The 19528-nt window shown below is 54.6% G+C and overlaps 2 protein-coding genes across 8 annotated transcripts in view; one reads left to right on the top strand and one right to left on the bottom strand.

Annotated features, from left to right (window-relative positions):
• The window catches only part of SLC12A5 (solute carrier family 12 member 5), a 35661-nt gene extending 23934 nt beyond the window's left edge, over positions 1-11727 (top strand). The window contains exons 13-25 of the mRNA XM_073793052.1: positions 227-345; positions 657-755; positions 1667-1786; positions 2138-2242; positions 3780-3948; positions 6347-6542; positions 7374-7543; positions 8198-8329; positions 9233-9340; positions 10260-10382; positions 10474-10673; positions 11292-11425; positions 11636-11727. Of these exons, the coding sequence (XP_073649153.1) occupies positions 227-345; positions 657-755; positions 1667-1786; positions 2138-2242; positions 3780-3948; positions 6347-6542; positions 7374-7543; positions 8198-8329; positions 9233-9340; positions 10260-10382; positions 10474-10673; positions 11292-11425; positions 11636-11727 (1767 nt within the window). The remainder of the gene's footprint in view (positions 1-226; positions 346-656; positions 756-1666; positions 1787-2137; positions 2243-3779; positions 3949-6346; positions 6543-7373; positions 7544-8197; positions 8330-9232; positions 9341-10259; positions 10383-10473; positions 10674-11291; positions 11426-11635) is intronic.
• The window catches only part of NCOA5 (nuclear receptor coactivator 5), a 46579-nt gene that overhangs the window by 1015 nt on the left and 26036 nt on the right, over positions 1-19528 (bottom strand). Inside the window, exons 6-11 of one of the 7 annotated variants that reach the window (XR_012326371.1) lie at positions 19093-19292; positions 17432-17752; positions 16538-16981; positions 14596-14737; positions 7345-13635; positions 1038-1145 (exon numbers count right to left, since the gene is read on the bottom strand). Coding sequence is in view for 3 of the 7 variants with exons in the window: in XM_019943933.3 (XP_019799492.1) it covers positions 13551-13635; positions 14596-14737; positions 16538-16981; positions 17432-17752; positions 19093-19292 (1192 nt within the window). In the remaining 4 variants the exon portion in view is untranslated. Of the gene's footprint in view, positions 1-1037; positions 13636-14595; positions 14738-15018; positions 16982-17408; positions 17753-19092; positions 19293-19528 lie in introns of those variants that run through there. The other 6 variants (XR_012326373.1, XR_012326372.1, XR_012326370.1 and 3 more) reach the window with 6 other exon arrangements.

Raw genomic sequence — 19528 nt, forward strand, 5'->3', positions numbered from 1 at the left:
GTCCCCTCCTTTTCCCCTTCAGGGATCATTTGAACTGCACTGCACTGGGGTACCAATGTCAGAGTGGGCAAGATACAGCAAAAACCTGGTATCCCCTTGGGTACATTTAAAGGATGAGAAATACAGCATCCTCTCCCTGCCTCTGCCGTACTGGTCTCCAAGACTGGAACAGAGACACAAGAAGTCCTAAGGTCTCAGCCCCCTGTGATGGTTGCTCTGTCCTCAGGTTTTCGGCCACGGCAAAGCCAACGGAGAGCCAACGTGGGCCTTGCTTCTCACCGCCTGCATCTGCGAGATTGGCATCCTCATTGCGTCCCTGGACGAGGTCGCCCCCATCCTCTCTATGTGCGTGCTGGCCTCTTGCCCTCCCCATCATCTCTGGGGGTCTCTCTACCTGGGTCCTTCAGCTGTGACCCTGGACAGCCCACCCAAACACTTTAACAGCCCCACTGTCGTAGAAACCTGTCCTTTGTTATACGGAGATTCACCCCCACATGCACCAGGGCATGTTGTAAGGGGATTTGGCCTTTGAACCTCTTCCTAAGCCGATGACTTGGCCATCTCCGCAGTTTCTTTCTCCCTTTCCTGTCTCTCCCTGTGCTTCTGACTGTCTCCCCTTGCATCTCTGTCTCTCCTGGGACCTTTCCGTGTTCTAGGTTCTTTCTGATGTGCTACATGTTTGTGAACCTGGCCTGTGCGGTGCAGACGCTGCTGAGGACGCCCAACTGGCGGCCACGCTTTCGCTATTACCACTGGTGGGTGCCCGTTCCCCCTCCCTGCCCCAGAGGACCGTCCTCTCCTCTCCCCCTCACCCCAGCCCATCCCCTCCAGGTCTAAGGATCCCAAACTCCACTTTTCACAACTAGCATGAGAAAAGTCCTGGAGAAGGTCTCCTTATAATCACAAGTAATAACACAACACTGTATAAACGGTCTCAGCCAGAATCCCTCTCCTGTCAATAGTGTGCAACACCTTCCAGTCTTGACAAGGAAACCTCAGTTTCCTCAGCTGTGAAATGGGACAATAACTGCACCTACCTCATAGGCCCTTGTAAGCATTACACTGCTTGGTGCACGGAAGATGCTCCTTACGGGGGCTGGACTTCTGATCATTTTCCTTGACGGCTCCTTATCTTCACAATAGGCCTGTGGGGCAGACAGGGCAGGAATGATCATGCTTGTTCTACCAAAGGGAAACGGAGGCTCCAATAGGGAAAGGTGGCCTAAGGCCACCCAGCAAGACTATGGTACACCTGGCCCAGAACCCAGGCTGCCTGCCCCCCATCTCAGTGCTACTGCTGTGCCAGTCACCTCTTCCCTGGGGTCACATTCCTCCTGGGAGATCTTGCCTCCAACTTTCTCCAGACACTCCTGCCTCAGAACCTCCCTGGCAGGGCGGTCTGGCAGGGTCTAAGGCACTGGGACAGGGCAGGGTGGTGACTTAGGAGTTGGGTGGGGCGAGGGGAGGTGCCCTGGCTGCTCGTTCATCCAGAGGCCCCACGTCCCCGTGGTGCTCATGGAGATGACGGTGTGATTTCCCCTAGACCTGGCTGTAGCCTCCCCGGTCTTGCCCATGCCCCGCCCCATCTAACTCCTGCTGTCTGAGCCCAGGCACCAGTGACAGCCCCACCAGGGCTCAGAGGCTGGCCCTTCCTCCCCCTGTCCAGGACACTCTCGTTCCTGGGCATGAGCCTCTGCCTGGCCCTCATGTTCATCTGCTCCTGGTATTATGCCTTGGTGGCCATGCTCATTGCTGGGCTCATCTACAAGTATATCGAGTACCGTGGGTAAGCGCGGGGAAGTGGGGAGGGCTGGGCGAGACTGAGGGATGGGAGGAGGTGAGGAGGGGAGAGAGAGGGGTGATGAGTGCTCGGGGGTGGGGCGGTCGGGGAGATGAGGCAGGAAGTGGGAGAAGGTGGCACTAGAGTGGAGGGCAAAGGGGGATGGGATGGGATGGGGAGAGACGGAACAGGAGCAGAGGGAGGGGCTGAAGCTTTGAGAAATGGAGGTGGCAGGAGCGACCTCCTTTCTGAGCCTGAGATAGACGGCTCTGTGCTGGGGTGGCCACTTCGGGGTGGACGGCTCTCCCTGACTCTCCTTGGCTTTCTGCCTCTTGCGATCCCCCTTCCCGGCCCCAGGGCGGAGAAGGAGTGGGGCGATGGCATCCGAGGCCTGTCTCTCAGTGCGGCTCGCTACGCCCTGTTACGCCTAGAGGAAGGGCCCCCGCACACCAAGAACTGGAGGTCAGTGGTGGAGGCACAAGCGTGAGGGCTCAGCGGGGGGAGAGGCAGGGAGCAGGGCCCAACCCACCCTGCTTGCTTTGTTTTGGGGTTGCTGAGTGGTGTTCAGCCTTGTCTGAACCCTTCCCACCTACAACACCGAGGCTGAGCTGAGTTCCAGACATTTGTTCTCCGAAACCCCACCCGCCAGGCCAGTCTCCTGACCATCTATCCATCCATCCATTCATTCCATCATGTGTTAGAAAAAATATACGAACGTGTGATCTATGCCCTGCCCCCTTCCTGTCTCTGGGGATGTAGTGAGCTCACAGTTCCGTGGACAAGGCATGCGCACAGACAGGTAAACGCAGTATCGTGTAGCATTTGCTCTGGGAGAGGTGAATCTTCCACCTTGAGAGTTATGGGGCCTCTTAGAAATCTCTAGATGAATAACAATCTCCATTTTATTCACGTGACAGTCAGGGCCTAGAGAAGGTCTCAGGGGTCATGGAAGGCAGAACTGGACCCAGAATCTTCACCTCCTGCCTCTCAGCCCAGGGTGCTTTTTTAAAAAAAATTTATTTATTTAGTTTTGGCTGTGTTGGGTCTTCATTTCTGTGCGAGGGCTCTCTCCAGTTGCGGCGAGTGGGGGCCACTCTTCATCGCGGTGTGCGGGCCTCTCACTGTCGCGGCCTCTCTTGCTGCGGAGCACAGGCTCCAGACGCGCAGGCTCAGTAATTGTGGCGCACGGGCCCAGTTGCTCTGCGGCATGTGGGATCCTCCCAGACCAGGGCTCGAACCCGTGTCCCCTGCATTGGCAGGCAGATTCTCAACCACTGCGCCACCAGGGAAGCCCCCCAGGGTGCTTTCTAACTAATTGCTCTGCAAGGCCAATCCCTCCTTCTTCTCCCTCAGGTTCGTTTTGCTAAGAGTAAGGCCTGGAACCCTGAACTATGCCTAGGACATCGTTGGCTTGTCCTTGCTGATGTCTATTAAACTGGGCTTCCAGAGACCGGGGCTTTGCATGATTTGTCTGTGAATCCTCAAATGCTTAGCACAGGGTCTAGCCCAGAGTAGGTGTTTAGAGAAAGCTATTAAATTGATGGTGGCTGGCTGGCTGCAGTGGCTAAATGAATAAGGAAATGAACAGATAAATCAATGGGTAGATGGCTGAATGTGTATATGTATGGGAGGGTGGTGGGGTGAATAGGTGAATGTGTGAATGGATGGCGGTAGAAGGATGTGTAGGTAAATTAACATGGATATGAGTGGATAACTGAAGGATAAAATGGGTGGGGGCGTGGATGGAAACATGGGTGAGTGAGGTAGATGGAGAGATGGATGGGTGGGTAGATGGATAGATGTGTGGGAGATGGTTGGATGTCTTGATATTCAAGGCAATGGATGGATGGATGTGTAGGTGGATGGGTGGGTGGTGGGTGGGACAGGAGTATGGAGGTCGTGTGGTTAGTGAACTCACCAGCGTATGGCGTACGGGTGTATGAGTTTATGGCGGTTGGGTAGGTGGTGGATGGATCATGTGACCTTGCACCCTCTTCAGGCCACAGCTGCTGGTGCTGGTGCGTGTGGACCAAGACCAGAACGTGGCACATCCACAGCTGCTCTCGCTGACCTCCCAGCTCAAGGCAGGGAAGGGCCTGACCATTGTGGGCTCTGTCCTTGAGGGCACCTTTCTGGACAACCATCCCCAGGCCCAGCGGGCGGAGGAGGTAAGTAGAGGCCCTGGTGGGGAGGGCGGAAGGATGCAGCACTCAGGAAGGCAGTCCTTGCTCCTTTCCACTTTCCCTCCTGCCACCTTTGCCATCAGCTGGAGCTCAGGCTTTTCTGTCCTCTTCCTTAGAAGAGGAGTCCAAGGGCTCAGCAAGTGAGTTCCTTAGAATCCAACTCGCAGAACCAAAGACGATCAGAGCCGGAAGTGCCCATTTTATGGATAAGGAAACTGAGGCTTAGAGAAGTCAGGTCATTTGTTTAAGGACAGAAAACAGAGACTCACATTAAAACTGCTAGACCCCTACTCCACCTGCCGAAGCATAAATCTTTTAAAGCGTTTTCACATAGGTGGACCCTTTTGGTCCCCACACCAAGTGGAGTGGGCAGGGTGAATACCCCTGTTTGGCCCAGGGAGAAACAGAGGCCCAGAGACGGAAAGCAGCTTGCTGGAAGTCACAAAGGTGGCTGGAAGCATAGTCAGGATTTGAACCCGGGTCCCTGACTCTGGGTCACCTGCTCTTGTTCTAATCCCCTGGTCCATGTCCACAGAGCAGTGTACACAGCCAGTGTGGGCTGGGGCAGCTGGGCTCTGCATTAAGCGTCATTAACAGGTGTCTGGTGGGTGACAGAGGAAGTGGGTTCTGTCGGCGATTCAGGTCTCTCTCCTCTCGGGGCCATGGCTAGAAGTGGAGAGAGGAAAGGGGGCCTGAGGGAGGTGAGATGAGAGGGGGAGGGACACACCTAATGGCTTGCGACAGTTGCTGTTTCTGCCTCACTGGGCCGTTCACACTGATCTGTCAGGGCCCTGGGCTGGAGGCCTCCACTGGTCCATTTAATTCAACTTGCAGTGGCTGCAAATGTGCTGTGTACCAGGCACCAGGCTAGGCCCCGGGGGACGTGGAGAGGTAGATGACCAAATCTCAGCCCTCAAGGTGGTCACAGGCTGGTGGGGAAGATAGAACACACACAGAAGGCTCTAAACCCGTCCGAGGTTAGAGTGAATAACTGCAGAGCAATAGAACGTGTTGAGTGTTTAGGATCTCTCAGGCTGTATATACTAAGCTCTACTCGCATCATGTTATGTCATCCACCCTCTTCCTGGACGAGGTAGCTGTCACGATGCCCATTTGACTGATGAGAAATCTGAGGCTCATAGAGGGAGGTGATTTGCCCAACATTGCTCTGCAGTTATTAACTCTAACGTAGCACCTGTCAACCTCAGGTGGGCTTGAGAGCCTTCTGTGTACGTTCTGTCTTCCCCACCAGCCTGTGACCAGCTTGAGGGCTGGGGTTTGGTCTTGTGCCTCTCCATCTCCCCTGGGGCCTGGCCCGGTGCACAGCGCATTCTCAGCCACTGCATGCTGAATTAAACAGGCGGGGGCAGAGATAGAAATAGGAGCCCTCTCTTTTTTTTTTTCTCTCTTTATTTTTGGCTGCGTTCAGTCTTTGTTGCTGTGCGCGGGCTTTCTCTGGTTGCGGCGAGCGGGGGCTACTCTTCGTTGCGGTGCGTGGGCTTCTCATTGCGGTGGCTTCTCTTGTGGCGGAGCATGGGCTCTAGGCGTGTGGGCTTCAGTAGTTGTGGCATTCAGGCTCAGTAGTTATGGCTCATGGGCTCTAGAGCGCAGGCTCAGTAGTTGTGGCCCATGGGCTTAGTTGCTCCGCGGCATGTGGGATCTTCCCGGACCAGGGCTCGAACCCATGTCCCCTGCATTGGCAGGGGGATTCTTAACTACTGCGCCACCAGGGAAGCCCAGGAGTCCTTTCTGTTTGACATCAGAGGCTTGGTTAAGAGTGTGAAGGATGGAGTCAGACCCCTGGACTTGAACTTCTACAGTAACATCCATTATCTGTATGGCCTGAAGCAAGTCTTAATTTCTCTGAGCCTCAATTTCCTTACTTATAAAGTGAGAGTAATAGAACACTTCCCTCATTGTGCAGATTGAATGTGCGTTTTAAATGCTTACTGTCATGCTGACTTTTAAAAACTGTTAAAAACCAAATTGTCTGGCTATGCAGAGGGGCCCAGTTTCATCGTGGTTTGGGTGGACGGGTGGTGTCTGAGGAAGGTGATGGTTGAGTTGGGCCAGGCAGAGTGTCATGGACAATGGGGTCGGCCGGGGAGGGGCTCTGGGTGGTGGGTGAGAGCTTGCAGGGGGACTGTGTGAGCAACGGCAGGGCGGTGGGAAGCGTGGTGTCCCAACATGAAGAGCTCTGACTGAGCAGCGGGGAACGGGGGCCATAGGTGATGGGGTGCCAGAGGCCGACATGCTCAGAGCTGAGCTTCAGGAATGGAGGGTTGATGGCGGGGAGAGATGGGGGCTAGGGAGGCTGCAAGGGGCTGGGCAGGGCTAGGGAGGCCTGAGGCTAGTCCTTTTCAGAGCCCTCCCCTCCCCGCAGTCCATCCGGCGCCTGATGGAGGCAGAGAAGGTGAAGGGCTTCTGCCAGGTAGTGATCTCCTCCAACCTGCGAGATGGCGTGTCCCACCTGATTCAGTCCGGGGGCCTCGGGGGGCTGCAGCACAACACCGTGCTTGTTGGCTGGCCCCGAAACTGGCGGCAGAAGGAAGCTCATCAGACGTGGAGGAACTTCATTGGTAAAGCGGTGTGGGCTTGGGGTGGTAGAGGGCTGGGTGTGTGGGGGGTCCTTCTTTGGGCCTGGGGATCATTTCCCAGGCGTAACAGGTATGGAGTCGGCATATGCAGGTGATGGCGTTCAAAGCCTCCCATGTGCCAGGCACTGTGCGGGGAGCCCAGGGACTCAGGTGTGGAGGAGACAGTCTTGGCTCCGGCAGGGTTCACAACGCTGGCAGGAAGACAGTGCAGGGAGTGGGAAGAGCTACAGCTTTGAAGTCGCTGAGGCCCGGGTCTACATCTCCCCTCTGGCCCTTCCTCGCTGTGTGACTGTTCACAAGTGCCTCACCCTCTCTGGGCATCAGATGCCTTGGTAGTAGTGGGTACTAAGTAATACAATAACTAACACTTACAGACTGTGTTCTGTGTGCCAGACAAGTGGAGGCTTTCTCTCATTCTCTCAGCAGGCCTGTGAGGGCTAGGCATTGCTGTCTCCATTTTATTGGTGTGAAACTGAGGCACGGAGAGATTAAGGTCACGCAGCTGGTAAACCCTGAGGCGGCTTTACCGGTAGATCCTAGTTAGAAGGTGGTTGGGAGGATTAAGTGAGCCCTGCATGGTCGAGTTCTTAATCAGAAAGGGCAGGTGTTGTTATCACCACTTGAACGGTGGGGAAACGGAGGCCCAGAGAGGCTTCCCCAAATTCAAACAAGCGATGAGGCCCAGGTAGGTGGGGTTTTTCTGACTCCTCAGCCCAAGACCAAGGCGGGATGGGGTGGGGGTGGGGTGCTGGGTGCCAGAAGGGGACCAGGGTCACTGTTTTACCGTCTGGCCATCTCTTTGGTCTCCTCCAGAGCTGGTCCGGGAAACCACGGCCGGTCACCTGGCTCTGCTGGTCACCAAGAACGTTTCCATGTTTCCTGGTAACCCGGAGCGCTTCTCGGAGGGCAGCATCGACGTCTGGTGGATTGTGCACGACGGCGGCATGCTCATGCTGCTGCCCTTCCTGCTGCGGCACCACAAGGTGCGCATGCGTGTGCGTGAGTGAGCGTCCGCGCGTGCTCGCGCCCACATCCATGGGCGGGGTTTCTGGGCTCCGGAAGGGGCCAGCCTCCACGTGAGCTCCTGGGAAAGGGCTCCAATCCCCTCCTTAATTCTGAGGTGCTTGGAACTGAAGGTGTCTCCCCTTGCAGATGTCCTTGAACTATAAAGGAGAGCAATGTTTAACTCAATCGAGTGATGCTTTAATGAGGGGACCCTCATCTACGCAGAGGCGTTTTTCAAAACTTTTTTTTTTTTTTTTTTTTTTTTTTTGCGGTACACGGTCCTCTCACTGTTGTGGCCTCTCCCGTTGTGGAGCACAGGCTCCGGACGCGCAGGCTCAGCGGCCATGGCTCACGGGCCCAGCCGCTGCGCGGCATGTAGGATCCTCCCGGACCGGGGCACGAACCCGTGTCCCCTGCATCGGCAGGCGGACTCTCAACCACTGCGCCACCAGGGAAGCCCCGCAGAGGCGTTTTTGTAGGGAGTGGCCGCTGAGATAGAGGACTGGGGGGCTGCATGTATGTGTGGGAAGGTGTGTGGGAAGGGTGAGGGACAGGGTCCTGTCTACGTTCTGGCCCTGGGTCTCCGCACTGCACCTGGGCTGGACCTTTCTGGGTCCCCTTCACCACTCCAGGTCTGGCGGAAGTGCAAGATGCGAATCTTCACTGTGGCCCAGATGGACGACAATAGCATCCAGATGAAGAAGGATTTGACCACATTTCTGTACCATTTACGTATCACCGCGGAGGTCGAAGTGGTGGAGATGGTGAGTCCCCAGGAGCCACCTCTGACGTTTTGGAATCCCTTCTGGACTCTTTCCCTTTGGCCCCAGAACCAAATGGGGAACTCCAACTCCCATCAGCTTGTGATGCTGGATCCCTTCCCTGCATCCACTTTTTAGCCTCTCACGTATTCACCCGAGAGCCCATCCATCCATCCATCCATACACCCTCCTCTCGTTCGTAAGAATAGCCATGTCTAATAATGCTTACTACGTGTGAGGCACTGTACTATGCACTTTATGTATATTACTTCTCACAGCAATCAATGAAATAGATACAATTATCAGCATTTCCATTTTACAGATTAGGCAGTTGAGGCACAGAAAGGTTAAGTAATTTGCCCCGAACACACACTAAGTGGCAGGGCCAGGATTCAACCCCAAGCAGACTGGCTCTAGAGTCCATGCTCCTCGCACTTACATGCTACAGCCTCTTGTCTGTCCATTTCTCTCAGCTTATTTATCCATTTACCCATCTCTCTGTGTATTCATTAATCCACCCACATATCCATTAATGTATTTATTCACTCACTCATCCATTCATCCATGTACAAAATTCATTCATCTCTGTGTTCCTTTTTATATTTCTCCCCCATCTCCATTCACCCAGGTAATTAATTAATCCACTCATTCATTAATTCACCCATTCATTCGCCCAGTCCTGTGCTTGGCTGAGGAGGGAATGAGCCGCATTGCCTCCAAAGAGCATCGCCCTCTGCTTCGTCCTTGCCTCCCACAACTGTTGATTAAACTAGGTCATTGGATAGGGAAACCCTAGGTTGGCAGAAAGAAGGGGGCCTGCCTCCCTCCCCTTGGCCTTGCACCGAAGCTCGTACTTTCCCCCCCTTTCCCCTCCTCCACCCCATCTCCACCCCTGCCTGCCCACAGCATGAAAGCGACATCTCCGCTTACACCTACGAGAAGACGCTGGTGATGGAGCAGCGTTCCCAGATCCTCAAGCAGATGCATTTAACCAAGAATGAGCGGGAGAGGGAGGTGAGGTTGCCCTGGCTGGGCTCGGAGAGTCTCAAGCTGCTGCCAGCTCTGGGCGTGCACAGGTTTGGGATGGCCCATTCCTGGCCATTGGCACTGCCACCTTCTGGCACTGGGTTCCCCAGCAGCAGGGGTACACACAGCGGCTGCATCTCTCAAGCCTCCCAGCCAGGATGCAGAGGGGCTTTGGCATGCGTGACAGATCTTCCGCTCACTATGTGACTTCTGGGGCCCAAGGGAGAATAGTGGATGTTAAATATGTATGGATGATTCCTCAGGGGCGTGGGCTGCCAGTGTGGGGGACAAGGGATTATGTGACAGACCCTTCGAGAGGCTTAGAGAGTGGGTAACAGATGGATATTTCAGGATGCAGCTGATGATGAGAGTTGGGGGCAAACCTCCAACTGGGTTCTCAGGGGTAACAATGATGAGCTCTCATGGGGTATGGGTGTAAGATCTCCCCAGTGTGGGTAATGTGGGACCACTGGCCCTCTGGCATTTGAATGAAAGCCCCACCCCAGGGAGTGGGGTCCTTGGGGAAATGAGCTATGGTACCCTGGGGGTTGGGGACAGAAGAGATCTTGGAGGTGGGTGACAGTAAAATTGTAAGAAATGGCATGTGCTATGACCAATCAGAACTGGCACTGGACCATAGTGCTAAGGTAGAGCCCAGCTGGACCAGGTGTTAACCCTTTGGTTGCTGGATAGTGGGGAGGTCAGGGGTCCTGGAGAGGGGTTGGAGTGGCCAGGTCAGTGGCGGCAATAGCTATTTGATGTGGAAGCATTGCACTAGTTTAACAACTGGTAGGGATCCCGAAAGTGCACATCCTGGCTGAACATCAGCTCTGGGGGTAGCTCTTTGCAGGGCGGGCATGGGTAGTGATTTCCAGCAGAGCTGGCACCAACATGTGTCACTCCCTAGATCCAGAGTATCACAGATGAGTCTCGGGGCTCAATCCGGAGAAAGAATCCAGCCAACACTCGGCTTCGCCTCAACGTCCCAGAAGAGACAGCTGGTGACAGCGAGGAGAAGCCGGAAGAGGAGGTATGCAGCGGGGTGGTTTGGCTCCAGCCAGTGCGAGCAGGAACTTTGGCCTCCGAAGGAGTCACATGTTGTCCCTTCTTTTATCCCTCAGGTGCAGCTGATCCATGACCAGAGTGCTCCCAGCTGCCCCAGCAGCTCACCATCCCCGGGGGAGGAGCCCGAACGGGAGGGCGAGGCAGATCCAGAGAAAGTGCATCTCACCTGGACCAAGGACAAATCTGTGGCAGAGAAGAACAAGGGCCCCAGTCCTGTCTCCTCAGAGGGCATCAAGGACTTCTTCAGCATGAAGCCGTATGGGCCTGGGGGCTAAGGGCTAGGGTCTGGGGTGAGCCTACAGGGTCCTTGCTCCCCATGGCAGAGCAAATGAGCAGAAGGGGTCCTGGCCTGGTAGTCGGAAGACCCCGCCCAGACCTTGTCTTGGTTTCCCCATCTGAGGACTCAGATTGGGCTTGATTGCTAAGGGTCAGAACTCCCTGGGGCAGGCAGTGGAAAGGCGAAGCCTGGGGGGCTGGGAGAGCGGGACCAGTTTGCACACAGGGTGGTTGATGGTGGCTCAGGTAGTCCTCAGCTTCTCCTGCTTTTTCTGACCCCTCTTTTTCTTCCTCTCTTTGCTTCTCTTATGTTTCCCGAAGGGAGTGGGAGAACTTGTAAGTGCTTCAGAATTTTTAACTTCTCACCTAGGTTGGCCAGGGTCCCTCCTCTTCTCACTCCACCATGAACCCTCAGTTTGTGCCCCTGACCTCTGGGGTCTCTGAATAGCCCAGCTTGGAGAAGTCTAGGGTTGGTGGTCCCTGGCTTGCAAGGACTAGATCCCAGCAGCCCAGTGCTGGGGTGGGGGGGCTGGAAGGGAGACTGGATCCAACTCTCCCTTCTCCCAGCCTTACGTGCCTCCCTCCGTCCCTCCCTCAGGAACCAGTCCAACGTGCGGCGCATGCACACCGCTGTGCGGCTGAACGAGGTCATCGTCAAGAAATCCCGGGACGCCAAGCTTGTTTTGCTCAACATGCCAGGGCCTCCCCGCAACCGCAACGGTGACGAAAATTGTATCCTGGGCTTAAAATTGGGAGGAAGCGGGAGGTGGATGTCAGGGGACTTAGGTCCTGGCCCTGGGAAGGAAGAGTTGAGACGGGTCTGCTTCAGAATCAGCACCGCGAACAGGGACGCGAACCCAGCGTTCCCCTGGCGCCCAACACGCGCGGCCCTAATTCCAACGGGAGGGAAGGGGACGGTCTTTCTCCTTGACGGGCGCTCAGACATGGAGTTCCTCGAGGTCCTCACCGAGCACCTGGACCGGGTGATGCTGGTCCGCGGCGGCGGCCGCGAGGTCATCACCATCTACTCCTGAGAGCCAGGACCTGCCACCCGGGCCCGAGCGCGTCCGGCCCGCGCGGCCCCGGAGCCCTCGCCGCGCCCCCCGCCGCTGTCACCGTTTACATACAGACCCTGTGCCCGCGCCCTGGCCCCCTTCCCCGCTGCCTGAAGCCCGGAGGCCACGTCGGTCGGGGCTGACTCGGAGAGGACCGCCCCGCGCGGAGACCAGAGCCCCGAGCGCCCCGTTGGCGCGTCGCCCTGTCGGCCCCGGCTGCCCTTTTTCTAAGCCCGGCCTCGCCCCGCCAGAGGAGACGCTGCAATAAAGGTCGGAGGAGGCGCAGAGAGGAGCGGAGCTGGGGCTTTGAGGACCCCCGGTAGTCCGCGCGGCCCTTTCCCTCTCTTCCCGCGCCCCGCCCCGTCCTCGCTCTGCACCCCTCCCCCGGCGGCCCGGAGGGCGCGGGGTGGGGAGGCTGCGCTCCGCCGTCTACGTCACTTGTCTTCGCGCGGCCGCAGGCGCCGGCCGGCCGAGCCTATACATAGTGTACAGGAGACATCGCGTGTATTTTTAACGTCCCCATATTTCTGTGACTAGAAGCGCAACGGACTTCTCTTCTCGCCACTGTCGAGCTCTCCCGCTGGGGGCGCCCAGGGAAGGCGGAGGCCTCGGGAGGCTGGGTTTTCCTTGACGTCCGAGAGTTTTGAGAGCAAAAGTGCTTTAGGCCCAGGCGGGAGTCGTGGTCCCTCGACACCCCCTCGACGTCTCCTCACCCTTTCCTCGCGCCCTTGGCTTCCGACCCTTCCCTCTAGTTCTTCTCGGAGACGAAGTGAGACAAGTGTCCAGCTTTTCCTGGATTCGCCTCCCAGCGGAGTGAGCTTCCACTGTGGCTGCAGAGACGGGCACAGCCTCTTCTCATCGGCTCTTATGCAAGCTGGGGCCAGGATAGGGGAGGGGCGCTCCTCAAGGAAGAGAACCGAGAGAGGCCCTCGCCCCACCGAGGAAGCCCCGCCCCGGTGCCTTCGCTGGGGGAGCAGGCGGCTCTCCTCAATCGGCTTGTCGCCTGCTCCTCCTATCCCATGGCTCTTCGCCAAAGACTGAAATCGGGGAGCTGGAGGGCGTCCCTTCCCCTGGAGTTTCCTCCCTGGGACAGATGAGGGAGGCGGGGGCGGTTCTGGGTTGGGGGCCGGACTCACCGGGGAGGCCCCAGCGCTGTCCCTGATGTTCCCTCCTCTGTGTCCATCTGGCAGCTCTGGCCTCGGGGACCCAGCCGCCTTCTCCGCGTCCCGGGGCCCGGCCTCGCTGCCTCTAGCTGCGTCTCCCAGGCACCTGGGCGTGGGGGAGGGCTGGAGTCGCTATGTGCTTTGTTCTTAGCGCCTCTCTGCCCTCCTCCAACTAGGAGCCAAGGCCTTTGGCTTCTCCAACACCAGTCCTTGGCGCTTCTGCTCCACCAGCCCGGTTGCAGGTGCCCTCTACCCTTAGGGAAACCGCATTGGCCGGGCTCCCTTCCCCCAGGGCACCTTACTAAGGGCGGCAGGCACTGCATGCTCGTTCCAGCGCCCTCTGGGACTGGGTACAGTACCTTCAGCCCCAGGGCCCTGAACTTTGCATCTAGTTAGACATCCTGCCCACCTCCCAGAGCTGAGGCTACTGGGTACTCCTGACCTCACCACCTCCTTTCCTTTGAGCCCAAGGCAGAGCTGGAGCTGGTGCCACCTAGACTGGGCCAGGTGTGGCTGGAGGTAGGTTTGGATGTCTGCCGGTTAGGCCAAGGCCCCTCTGAAATTTGATCAGGGGGCTGGATAGATTCTTCCGGGTAGTAATCAGAAGTCGGAGGTATCAGACACCAGCACTCCCCACGCTCATCCTCCAAAGAACCTCCCTCTGACAGACGCAGCTGGGTCTAGCCTTCTGGGGTCCTGAGCACTCCTGGGCTGAAGTGGTGGGCTAGGTAGAAGGGAAAGGGGGTATATTAACATCAGTTAGGGAACCAAAGTTGCACTATCTGGGCCTAGACTGTCTGGTTGGCAAGAGCAGTTTCGGTTGATGAAAACAGACATCCCACAACAAAACCCCAAGTTTTCTGTGCTACATGTGCAATATTTGTTATGAACGTTATCACACGTCACTCATCAAATTATCTTTATAATCATGTAGCTAGATGTTTCATGTCCATTCAAGTGACTTTTATTCTGAGTGCAATATTTCAATAGCCTTGTAGTGATAACTAGTGTTGCTTTTGTTTTAGACGATCTATGTGCAGGGCAATGCAATGAAGTTGAACACCCTTGTAAATAGGAGAGGTTGCAAACCAAATCAAGAGTATTTATTACTATTATTAGGCCTGCCTTTAACTTTCCATGTGTTTCAGTATTCCGCATTCTGCCTCAGTATTGATCTTGTGTTCTCTGTGCCAATATGAAAAGGAGAGGGTTGGTTCTTTCCTTTATTGTTGAATGCTCCCATTTAATGCTTTATAGCTTTTATGTATTAATTTTTTAGACTCCCATCTGCACAAAATGCAATAAAAATAATTTTATTATACCCTTCACAGCCTGAGGTGTGCTGTTTGGACACTCCAGGGGGAAGAATTAGTAGGTGGGAAGAGGGGTGTTAAAAGGTGGCCCTCCAGGAGGACCCTAGACTCTTAATCAGAAACACTGACCACCACTCCAGGCGGGTTGCCTAGTGTACTGATAGTTCTGGGGCCCTGTCCTAGAGGGACAAAGGCACTGGCAGCAGGGGCATTGCACCCACATCTCCTATGAGATGGTGAGCACTTCTAGGTCAGGCTCAGCAATGTCAGCATCTTGGTCCCTAATCCACTGGAGGCCTTGTGCCAGTCACTTCACCACACCCACTCCAAATTTCCTGATAGGGCTATTAAATGCTCTCCAGAGCTCCTACCTGTGACTCTGCTTCTGCCAACTCCTTGCATAATGGGCTGGACAGAGGGCGGCAAGTGAGACAAAATCAAAACAGGAGAGCACCCCACTCTCCATTCGCCTTTGGCCAGGAAAGGCCTCTTCACAAGTCCTGTTTTCCTTTCCTAGAATAAGAGGATAAGTCTCTGACACAATGCAAGTCTGCCACAAACAAGGATGTTTACATAGCATTATAATTAACCAGCAGGCTTTTGCTCTGAACTGTACTAGGTGAGCTGCATAAGGAGAGAAGCTAGGGTTAAAAGAGGTTCTGAGGCCTGACTGCAGGCTCATGGCAGACCGAAACCCATCAGTGCTCTGTCAGGGAACCTCACCTTCAAACTCTGGGAAGGAACGCTCACAAAGAGGCCCTGCGGATATGCACACCCAAGAAAGACAACACAGCTTTCACTTTTTCGTTTTAATTAAAAAGTAATCATCTCATCTTATTAACAACACAAAAGTTCCAAAGAGGAAAAAAACACTATATAACACAAACAGGTCAGAACATAAAATGCTGCCATCTGGGGACCTTGAGTTTTTGAAACCACTGTTTACTCAGCCACTGGCAGGGACTCAGGTGAAGTCACTGCTCTCCCTCGTTTCTGCCAGGGGCCCCTTGAGACTGATCCGCAAGGCTCTAATGAGCACCATCCCTAGGGAGAGGGCAGCTTCCTTTGTTTCCATGTAGAGCAGCAGCCAGAAGTCCTCCCTCTAGTATCTTCACTCTGGCTCAAAAGTTATGAACAGCCTCCTGTAACAAGAACATGTCCAGCTACCAAAAGTCTGACATCAAAATGGTCCCTATCTCCTGCTGCTTAGAAAACAGAACAAGAGCCAGATTTTTGAGTCAAAAGCTCAAAGCAATCACTGAAAAAAAAAAAAGGGTGTTCACTGCCAGAGTCTAGAGTTGCCTTCTCAGAGCCGATTCCTTTCAACTACCACTGGTGAGGGAGAGGCTAACAGAAATATTAGGGGTAAGAGTGGCTGGGGCCCAGGTTCACAGTTTGTGTTAAACTGCTGGTGACTGGAGCTGTGCAGTCCACGGGAGATCTTTCATTGAAATGAAAGCCAAAAAGAAAAAAAGAGAAAACCAAAACCCAACAACCCTGGGTCAGGCAGAAAAGTGGCCGGCTTGGCCACTCCTCAACAACTCCAGTAGCTGAGTAGCCAGCCGGCTTCTGAGTCCTCAAGCAGACCCCACGTCATGTGGGATGGGGTAAGAGGACACCGTGCCCACCAAGCCCAACCTGCTGCTCTGGAACCCTACACAGGAGCTGCAGGCAGAAGCTCGAGCTCTGGTGGGCCTGTGTGAGGCTGGACACCCATGGTAGGTTCAGAATGAACAAAGGCAGTGGCTTTCAACATGAAAATGCTACCCCAAGCTCACCCAGCTGGGGCTCAGCTGCTTCTTCCTCCCCTGCCCCACGTCCAGCTGACAGAGAGACAACTGAAATACAAATGGAGCCCAGACATCTATACTGCCCATGACCCCAGAGATATTTACTTTCTACCAAAAAAACCCACAAAAAAACAAAAACAAAACCCCCCAAACCCCCACCCCACCACCACCAAAATACACCTCCAGTGCAGTATAAACTCGAACTCTGGAAGGGGTAAGCAACATAGCCTTGGGCAGAAGAGAGCAGATGGTAGAAACTTATGACATTCGATGTGGACCTGGAGAGGTGCAGAGAACATCTTCCAAATAACTCTATTTAGAACGCAAGAGGTGGGAGGCCAGAGGAAGAGGGGACCAGGGGTAGTTGAGATTTAGCCTCAGTAATGCCTCTGGTATGATCCCATGGGGGCTTGGGGCCGCCCCACCTGTGCTGTGGTCTGGCTAACCAGGTGGGAGAGAGCAGGGCCACTCTGTATCAGAGTGTCCAGAGCCTTCTGTACACTTGGATTGTCAAAGTTGATACCTGTGGAAGACACGGGCCTCTGGCTAGCCAAGTTGCTGGCGGGTGCCAGGCGAGTGGAAGGCTGGCCAAAGAGCCCTTGGGAAGGAGCCCCAGGCCTGGGGCCCATGTTCCGAGCAGATCCTGCCTGTCCCAAAATGTTTGGAGGCTGATTGCCAGAGGCCTGTGATCTTTGCTGAGGCTGGCTGTTCGCTGCTATGGAAAAATTCTGGTTCTGGGTGTTTCCGGCAGCAACTGAGGGGGATGCAGAGCTGCTATTGGCCACAACCGTGCCACTATTGAAGAGGCTGAGGATTTTGGCCTGAAGCTCTTGCTGGGAGGTGGGGGGTGCCGCTGGAGTGGGTGTAGCAGAGGGGAGCACTTGGCCGCTCTGGAGCGTTTGGGAGCTTGGCTGTGTCTTCAGCGAGGCACCCGAGGTCGCCCCGAGTGGTTGACGGGAAATCGGGCCTACAAGACAGAAGGAGGAGGTATCTGGTTGAAAGTACCCTCCATGGGCAGGAGGCTTAGCAGCCCAGGGAAGAACAACAATCACTGATCACATCAATCACACAGTACACAGACTATAACATCAATTTCCCAAAGGGGCCACTTCATGGTACGTGCTGTTCCCAGAAAACAGCTTCATTCCTCCAGACAACTACTTAAAGAAAGAAGGGCGTCCACCTTGGTTCCCAGGGAGCCAGCATACTAACCCACCCACCACGGTAACTACAGAGCAGAGCCCAGGTCTTAAGTTATCATTACACCAGCATGGCTGGCCCAACGGGAGAGCCCAAGGGATGCGCTCATTTCCCTTGCCCACCCCAAGAGCCCTGGGCCTGCCACCCTCCCAACAGAGCCTGGGGATTAGAGAAATGCAGAGTCAGAACTTCACCTCGGCCCTGCCACGTAGCTCACCAGGCAGAGAGTCGGCGCTGCTCCTCATCAGCCGCTCCTTCCGCTCTCGAAGGTAGTTGATGATCTTGTCAGTCTCTTCAGCAGTGAGGTACCTGTTGTCGGCCAGCAGGTTGATGAGGCTCTGGATGGCTGGAGGGTGCCCCCCGCGCAGTCCCTCCTCAGGGCCTCCCCGCTCTCTTTCCTGGAGGAGGGCTTCATCGGCCATCTTGGCCGCCTGTCTGGCAATCTCCTCGCGTTCCTTCTCCCGGCACTCGTTCTTATAGCGCTCATAATTTCTGGCCACCAGCACCATGGCATCTGCCTGGGGCATGTTGCGATGCTCTGCAGGAGGGAATGACCTGAGTTATTTTCTCCCATGACAGATCTGAGTGCCCACCTACTGGACTCTACCAAGCTCAGATGAGCAAGAAAACCATTACAGTGACAAAAAGCCTTGGGATGGGGATGGGGAGAGGTTGGGAGAGGAGGGGGATGAAGGTTGGGAAGATAGGTGAATGGATTTCTTTGCTGGGCAACAGACACCCTTGTACAGAGCTAGTTCTTTGGGGAATTCTTAGATCACAGACGTGTAGTAAAAACCAAAGAAACATGACAGTCTCTCTCAGATTCAAAAAGACCATGCGGAGAATAACCGCAGGAGGCAGGCCACGGGGGTCCAAAAAGCCCTTCTGCAAAGCCTGGCTCTCTACTGTGCTCCTAAGAATAGAGCTGTTTTTTTAATAGATCAGTTCAAAGGTTACGGATTAAGATCAAATTGTGACCCTAAATAACCTCCTCTCCTCACCCCTGGGCAACAATGATTTACAGCGTTGTGAGACTTCTCAGCACTTGATAGAAATGTCTTCACACATCCTGAGGGACTGTTCCTCAGAAAGACAAATGACCCGCTGGAGAGGCTTCTGCACTCCATTGTTATGGGTAAAACTGGTGGGGCAAATAGAAAGCCCCAGGGTGGCGGGAAAAGCGAAAGGTCTGTGCTGTGAGCGCAAGCAACGAGCAGGGAATCAGCTGGCTGAGTCTCAACAATCTGGGAGCAAAGGACTAAAAGCTACTTCAGGGAAGGACTTCAAGGAACCTACTCTGGGCCTCCTCCCTGTTCTCACAGCCCCTCCACCCACTTCTCTAGCACACTTACAGAGTAACCTAATTGCCTGTTGTATGCTTTGTCCCTCATTAGAAAATCTGGTGAAAGCAAGGACTCTATTGCATTCAGTGTAGTATGTGCCAGAGCTGCGCTGGAGCCGGCCCTCACTGGTGAGAGCAGACTGTGTGCATCTCTTCCCAACTTGCCCTGAAGTGACTTCATGTTGGGAGCTTGATATAGAACACAGTGGGAGTATTTACACCATGGAAATCAGCAAATGCTATAAACCACACCGCCCCCCCCCCAGAACTGGTTGTTAAACATTTGCCAGCACATCACTGTATATACCTAAGTGCTAAATATAACGTCATATACAGCAGGCCCAGAACTGTATCCAGTGAAAGAATATCAGACGACTAAATGACTATGCAAGTCTCTGCCGTGCACTTATAAAAGGGCCCTACTACATTTGAGCTGAAATACATTTACCTAAAACCTGCTGCTTCTGAGTAAGGCATAAAAAAATTAATGGACTAGTGACTACTTCTGAAATTCTGACCCGCTTGGGCCTCCATACCTTGTGGGGTTCCAAACATGATGTTGACTGTACAGGAGCGGTGAATCTGGTGTTGCTGGGTGATGACAATAGCAAAGGGAGACCCTCCCCTGCTAACATCCTCCAAGGCTTGTGACAGTGACACCTCTGTGTTGAGGAAGATCAAGTCCACTACCATGCCTAGGTCTCGAACCTTCCGCCCCACAGATTCAGCATAATCTCTGTAGAAACAAACAGGACCCAGTGAGTACTCCCTGACCAACTCCCAACTCCCACTGTGGCACCTCAGCTAGCTGTGTGAGCTCCTATGAAGACTTCAAATCCCAGCTCTACCAGTGTCTCCCTAGCGCCCTCTTCAGGCTCCAAGAATCTAGACCAATTCCTTCTCTATATTGGCTCAGAATGGTCACACATAAAGTTGCCAATAGCACAGTATTTAGTACCCAGGTCCTTCTCT

The sequence above is a fragment of the Tursiops truncatus genome, chromosome 15, assembly GCF_011762595.2.
Source record: "Tursiops truncatus isolate mTurTru1 chromosome 15, mTurTru1.mat.Y, whole genome shotgun sequence".
Classification (NCBI taxonomy): Eukaryota; Metazoa; Chordata; class Mammalia; order Artiodactyla; family Delphinidae; genus Tursiops; species Tursiops truncatus.